General features: G+C 42.5%; 1 protein-coding gene across 1 annotated transcript in view; it reads left to right on the top strand.

Moving 5' to 3' along the window:
- The window catches only part of LOC106736403 (phospholipase B1, membrane-associated-like), a 46,583-nt gene that overhangs the window by 34,426 nt on the left and 4,591 nt on the right, over nt 1–7,566 (top strand). The window contains exons 8-9 of the mRNA XM_014593093.2: nt 262–313; nt 3,644–3,730. Coding sequence (XP_014448579.1) covers nt 262–313; nt 3,644–3,730 — 139 coding nt within the window. The remainder of the gene's footprint in view (nt 1–261; nt 314–3,643; nt 3,731–7,566) is intronic.

The raw sequence follows: 7,566 nt of genomic DNA, 5'->3' as shown, positions 1-7,566 counted from the left end.
TGGGCACGTGGGTGGATGGATTTGGCAAGCTTGCTAGTCAGAGAGGATTACAACGAAGGGCTTTGTTAGATCAAAACCAAAATACTTCTCCATGCCGATTTGTAGTCTGCCTCATAGTCTAACTTTTCAAAAATCAGGTCAATGTCTACCCTTCAGAAGTCAGGGATGCCTTCAGAGGTTCACCCTGGGCTGGGGTGAGGGCCAAGTTTCCAGCCTGCAACAAAATAGTATTTTTCTCTGTGTTTTCCTCCCTCTGCACAGAAACTTGTGGCTTCAGGCTAAAGAACTGGTGAGACGCATGAAAGAGAACCCGGTGAGAATCCGTGTAAGCGTAGAGGGGAGAAAAGGAAAGGCAGACTGGGAGGTGGGCATTTACTACCAGACACTCAGACCAGAGCTGTGGCGCGTGGCGGCCCCAATGCCTTCTTACTGTGAACTGAGCAACTCGTGTGGCCTGAGAGCTTCAGAATGTAGCCCCCCCCCCGCCCCAGGGTGACTCTAGAAGTCTTTTTAAAAATATATACATAAAAGGACCAATGCTTGTGTTTAGAGTGGTTTTCTCTGTGGCCCTGCTGAAATCCAGCAATGGACTAAATGACTTCTCACAGAGGGAGGTGTGAGCATGGGTTCCATTGGTAACATAGTTTGAGAATAAATTCTGAACCCCTCACCTACCTGTTGTGTGGTGTTGGGTAAGGCACCACAACTTCTTAAGCCTCCGTTTTCCTATTCGTGAAATGGGAGTGATAAAAAGGCCTGCCGCACAGTTTGGGGAGGTTAAAATTTGGTATTGGATGTGTCTGGGGCAGAAGCAATAATCAATGAACGTCTGTAGCTGTCATTGTAGCAGTGATTGCTGTTATTAATAATCACTATGCTAATTTTAGTCTCCGGGTGGAGGCTTCAGTAACGTACATTGTAGGTGCCTTGTTACCTACTCTTCCAATACTTTTTTTTTTTTTGAGAGGTTTTTTACTGTAGGACACATGCGCTCGCCAGACAGACAGAGAGAGACACAGAGACAGAAAGCGAGAAATCACCCCCCCAAGGGAGATGGTCACGCCGCAGTCCCTTCTCCTCCGTTCTCCTCTCGGGATCTTGGGCACGCACGCACACGTGCCCGGCATGAGTTTTAAGCCACCGGGTCCGGGACGTGAACCGCAGTGGACTACATGGGAGTCCAGCGACATAGCCATTACGCTAACTGCTGGTTCTCTCTCCCAATACTTTTGATGTTCTTTTTCCCTTATTTTGTCAGAGGACTTATGTGCTTGCCAGTGGAAGACAGAGAGAGCATGAGAAGGAGAAAACAGTTTCAAGGAGGTGTGACTACACCACATTCCCTTCTCTTTGATGTCTCCATCCTCTTGGGATTTGGGGTATGCATGCACGGACATGTGGAGTGTTTTCCAAGCCACCCAGTCCAGGATTCAAACTGTGATGTTGGCCATATGGGATCCAGCTCCCTTCACCACTAGGCCATGGGACTAGACCAATAGCTCAGATGTTCTTTTCTTAGAAACTCACACGTCTGTAATAAGCATCCTCAGGTCTTTTATGCTGTCCTTATGGACAAGTATCAAATTGAGACAAGCTTTAATGGTTCTAACTAAGCACTGGGCCTGGACCACTGGAACCAAGAGGAGCTGCTGCCCCAGCCAGGCCTGCATGCATTAAGCTCTGGAATTCAAGCAGGGGTCAGGCCACGTCACGCAGGGACCATGACCAACGCAGGAACTGTGCCATGGAGAGTCAATTTCCTCTTAACAGAAGAATTCAGAATTTCTGGAATGATAATATGATGATTCTGTAAAATAGCTAGGAAGTCCTTATATAATCTGTAATTTTCCAGATGAGGAAACTGAAGTTCTAAGAAATCAGGTAATCTATCCAAGTTACACAGCTAGTTAAAGCTAAAATCTTAATTGCTTAATTTATAGTCTAAAATTCCTCAATGCTTCCTTTAAAAAAAGAATTTATTTTTGTTAATGCAACTAACACATATTCATTATGGAAAAATCAGAAAATACAGATAAACAAAAATTTAAACCTAATAACTAAAGATAATTACTGTCAAAAACTTGGTGTATATTCCCTTCCAAATTTTTTCTAAGCACATCTATCTGTATAGCATTTATAAAACAAGGATGTTACTGGATGTAAATCTTTTATAACGGGCTTTTTTTCAATATATTTCCCATGGCAATAATTATATTTCCAACATTATTTGTAATAGCTACACAATGGTATACATAGCCTGTGATTATTCCACCATTTATAAAGCAATAGCTTGTTTTAGACATATATATATACACACACATACATACACACACACACACACACACATACACACAGACAAACACACACACACACACACACTCTTTTCTTTTTCTTTTTTTTGCAATAGGTCACGTGCACTTACCAGAAGCAGGGGGTAAGATATCATTCCCCCAGAAGGATGGCCATGCCACAATCCCTTCTCCACTCTCCTCTCAGGATTTTGGGTGCTCACACTCATGCCTATGGCATGTTTTTCAAGTCACTGGGTCTAGGACTTGAACTATAAACTTGACCACATGGGATCCAGTTACCTTAACCACTGCACCATCTGGCTGGCCCCATTAGTATTGTTTTCAATTTTATCCTTAGGGAGAAGGTTTCATCATTGTAGCTAAATCTTTCCTATACCCTTGCTTTCTTGAAATACATATTGGACAGCCAGCAGGTGGTGTGGAGGTTAAGGTGCTGGACTCCCACATAGCTGGCGGCACAATCTGAATCCCAGGCCTAGTGTATAAAAATCATGTCAGTGGGCGTGCCGGCAGCAGTGCCTCTGCAGACAGAGGGAGGCCTCTGAGCCAGCCTGCTGACAATCACTCCCCTGGTCTGGAAGTCACCCAATAGTAATGCCATCTGCCAGGTACTCGTCTTGGTGGGACCTGGGAGAAGATGCCAGACTGGCCACCTGGCACAGCTTGGGACGGCCACACACTCTGGTGCACACGTGTGTGCATATTGCATCCTGGGGGGGATGTGGGGAAGGTGTCCCAGTCCCCATCTCTGAGCCCCTCTTCTGTGGTTCCTGGATTGCAGGGCATGGGGCTGCCACCCAGATCCTCCTGAGCCCTCCCCTTTCCTATCCCCTCCAAGCCCAGCTGGGACTAGAAAATACACTCTCCTTGTCCTCTGGGGGAAAAGAAATTATGCCAGGTGAGTGTGTTCGCATGCCCAAAATCCTGAGAGAAGACTACAGGAAAAGGGATGGTGGCGTGATCATCCCCCCGCCCCCCAAAGGGGGAGTGTGATTTCTCGCTTTTCCTCTTTCTCTCTCTCTCTGAGGAGCACATGTGTCCTATGGCAAAAAATAAAATTTTGACAAAAAATACAAGTTGGGAAATGAAATAATTGGATCAAAAGGTATGCCCTTCAGGAAACAAAAAAAGACGTTTTATGTATTTTGCCAAATTGCCTTCTAGAGGAATTATACCATTCCTACCATATGCTCCTTTTGGGGGAAAAATCCGTAAGTATGATTTTAAAAGGGTGGGCGTATGAAATTAAAAGACATGAAAAGAACAAAGTCTTTCGGTTCAAGGTCTTACCATTATTATTTTTTCCCCCATGCTGCTGCCCTCTTCTTCAGCAACTTGATTTTCTATATGACTGGAAACTCATCACTGTGTTCTTCAGCAATGCAAGCCGGTGTTACCTGTGTTCCTCTGCTCAGCTGGTAAACTGCGGCTGGGAGGCGGAGGGATTGCAACTTCCGGGCTGGGGGAGAGTGAGCTACCCTGCTGGACCCCTGCTCGCCAGGCTGCGGCTGATGCCACCTATTTCAGAATTAGGCTGGGTGGGTGCATGGGTAAATGGGTATTTGAGGAAATATGTACATGGACAAGTAGGCTTCTGTCCTTCCATTTTGTATTATGCTAAAAATACACATAACCGGGCCAGCAGATGACATAGTGGTTAGGGCACTGGACTCCCACATGACTGATCACAGATTCAAGTCCCAGATCCAGCAACTTGAAACTCATGCTGGGCATGTGTGCATGTATGCCCAAAATCCCAGGAAGAGAATGGAGAAGGGATTGCAGTGTGACCATCCCCCCGAGGAGGTGATTCTTACTTCCCCTCTCACTGTCTCTCTTCTCTCCAGCAAATGCATGCACCCTATGGGAAAAAACAACAACAACAACAACAAAAAAAAACAAACAAGCAAACAAACTACAGAGACCAGCAGATGGCATAATGGTTACGTCACTGGACTCCCATGTGGTCAACCGTGATTCAAGTCCTGAACTCAGTGGTTTAAAACTCATGTCAGGGAAGGGATTGCGGTGTGGCCCTCATCCCTGGGGGATGCTCATTTTCTGTCTCTGTCTCTCCAGCAAGCACATGCACTCTATAGCAAAAATCTCTCTCTTTAAAAAAAAAACAAACAACAAAAAACCAAAACATAAAATTGACCATCTTAATCATTTTTAAGTGTACAGTTCAGTGGTATTAAATATATTCCTAATGTGTTAAGCACATTTATAACCATCACAAGAAAAAGACTTTTTTTACTTACCATCCTTCATAATGGGAAAAGGAAATTGAAGCATGAACTGAGTCAATGGTTATTCTTTAACTGAGGAAAATCAGCTTCCTAGTTAAAAATGATTTTGATTTCTTTACTGATTTATGTAAGTACTGTATTTAAGAAATAAAGCAGGACACTTGCTCAGTCATTACCCCTTGGCCTTTGAACTCTGGTTGTCATGGGAAGGAATAGACTGTATCTTCCAGGTTCTTTGGCTTTCCTGGGAACAGGACATGCAACACGGTGGTTTCGTTTATTATTTATGTAGATGTCTGACTTTGACTCTAGTCTTTCTTAAAGACAGTCCAGGTTATGACCAGTTGAAAATGTAAGCAGTGACTTAGAAACGTAGGCCGTGGTGACATAAATGGCACGCTGACACCTTTTCAGGGCATGAATCTTGGGGCCATGCTGGCCTTGCCACTGTCCTCTCAGCCATCCTCCCAGAGACTCTGCTAGTCCCAAACACAGGCATGGGAAAGCTCATGACGTATTTTTCTATGTAAAAATGCATCATGACTTTCTCAGCAACCTAATATATGCCCTGTTTATTTTCTGTTCCTTCCACTCCCTGCTTTTTTTGGTCATTAGGCATACTAACATTAATTCATGACTTTATCTATCTGTGCATTAAAATAGTCAACAAGAATTTAGAATTGCTCCATTCCTCTATATATCTACTCGCCCATTCATAAGTTACCAAATTCATATATAACATCACTGTCTTCTTACTTGCAGCACATGCTGTTATATTTACGAGTTTGCTTATGGGAACATTTATTGGATTTTTAAATACATAAATGTATTTATGAATGCTTATGCTCATTCATAATTTCTTCCATACACTCTATCTTGCATTCAAGGACTCCTACATGAAACTTTGCCTTCTTTCACGTATTTATGCCTTCAAGAATTCTTGAAAACATGGTGCGTTCCTATATACATGTCATCTTTTAAACATTACTTACTGTTATTCATTTTTAGTTATATAAGCAATGCATAAATACTTTTCCTCTTTTTTTTTGGAGAGGTTTTTGCTATAGGGTGCATGCACTCACCAGAAAGACAGAGAGATAGAAAACGAGAAATCACCCTCCAGGGGGCAGGGCCACGCTGCAATCCCTTCTCCTCCATTCTCCTCTTGGGATCTTGGGCATACATGCACACGCGCCCGGCGTGAGTTTAAGCCACCAGGCCTCGGACTCAAACCACGGCCGACTACATAGAAGTCCAGAGACATAGCCATTACGCTAACTGCTGGTCTCAATGCTTTTCCTCTTAATAAAGTAAAACATGGCAGTTAAAACTATAACACCTTCTGGCTACTCCAATCTTCTCCCCCTTTTTCTTTCTTAATCTCTTCCACATCGGTTGGTCCTAGCAATATTTTGTGCACACACACGTTAGTATTAGAGAGATTTAACGTAAATAGTATTATATTATCTGTACTATGGATCAATTTTTTTCACCTTCCAAGTTTTTTTTTTAAATCCAGTTATATTGATACCTATGGATTGAATTTATTGCTGCTAGTTGGCTATTGCATTGTGTAAATTCCCCACATTGACTTTACCATTTCCCTATTGATGGCTATTCAGGTTTCTAGTGTTTCACTATGATAAATAATGCTGTAAGAAACAAGCTTGCTCCTTTACGCAAACACGTTAAGTCTGTTTTCTACATGCAGAGATTTTGCAAATTAAGGATTAAAGTACATTAGTGGGCCAAAAAATCAATTTAAAGGATTGCAACCAATGGGACCAGCAGTTAGTGTAATGGCTATGTCGCTGAACTCCCATGTAGTCAACCGGTTCGAGTCCCAGACCCGGTGGCTTAAATTCACGCTGGGCACTTCTGCGTGCATGCCCAAGATCCCAAGAGGAGAATGGAGGAGAAGGGACTGCGGTGTGGCCATCTCCCCTGGGGGGTGATTTCTCACTTCCTTTTTCTCTGTCTCTGTCTTTCTGGCAAGTGCATGTGCCCTATAGTGAAAACCTCTCAAAAAAAAAAAAAAAAAAAAAAGGATTGCAACTAAAATTGTAAAAACTAGAAATATTGGGTTGTGGGAAAAGTCATGAAGTATCTCTTCTATATTTTTCTCTGGAAAAACGTGTCATTACTTTTCCAACAACTTGATAGAATAAACAATAAGGCATCCAAGTTCACTGCACAGAGTAAGGTGAGTGTTGAGTCACATGATTTTTGCTGTATTTCTATATGGATATATACACTGGGTTATGAGGGGAAACATATCTCATAATATGAGTCATGGTCAAAATCATTTGGAGAAAAGGACTTAGAGTTGATTCTTAAATATAGAAGTAGCTGGTCCTCAGATATGTACACTTTTTTCTAAAGAATTATTTTATTCAACTTCTTTATTAATTATTAGTGTTATTACTATTATTTGATTTGATTTGACCAGAGAAAGAGAGAGAGGGAAAATGAGAAAGCCAGGTTCAGGACTTGAACCACAGTTGACTGTGTGGGAATCCAGTGCCTTTAACCACCATGCCACCTGCCACCCCCTACACTTTGTTTTAATAGGTCAGCCAAATTACCCTCCAAAGTAGCTGAACTTGCTTATATTCCCACCAGTGTCTGACAGCGTCTTTTCCCTATGACCTTTCCCATGCTTGTTATCAAACTTAATGCTTTTTGTCAACTTGTGAAATTCCCTTAGGAGCTAGTCGTGTTGATGTGTAAGACTGAGATTATTCACACTTAGAACCTCATGCTTTTAATTGGTTGCAGACATATGACAAAAGTAATCATGCTTCAATCCTGGTTTCTAAATGGCTGTGAACGAGTAACTTGATCTCGATAAATTTAGGTCATTGTGGCAATGCTAGCACCCACTCGGATTCCCTCTTCATTGCATTTTTTTTTCTTCCATTTTGATTTTCCTTCCACACAAAGACCACTAGGGCTTCAGAGCCCAGAATAAATTCCTCCTCCACTTGCATTTCCCACACAGGACC

This window comes from Tupaia chinensis, unplaced genomic scaffold (genome assembly GCF_000334495.1).
Source record: "Tupaia chinensis unplaced genomic scaffold, TupChi_1.0 Scaffold139757_1, whole genome shotgun sequence".
NCBI lineage: Eukaryota > Metazoa > Chordata > Mammalia > Scandentia > Tupaiidae > Tupaia > Tupaia belangeri.
Note: the sequence above shows the minus strand (reverse complement) of the source record. Positions and strands in the feature narration are given on the sequence as shown.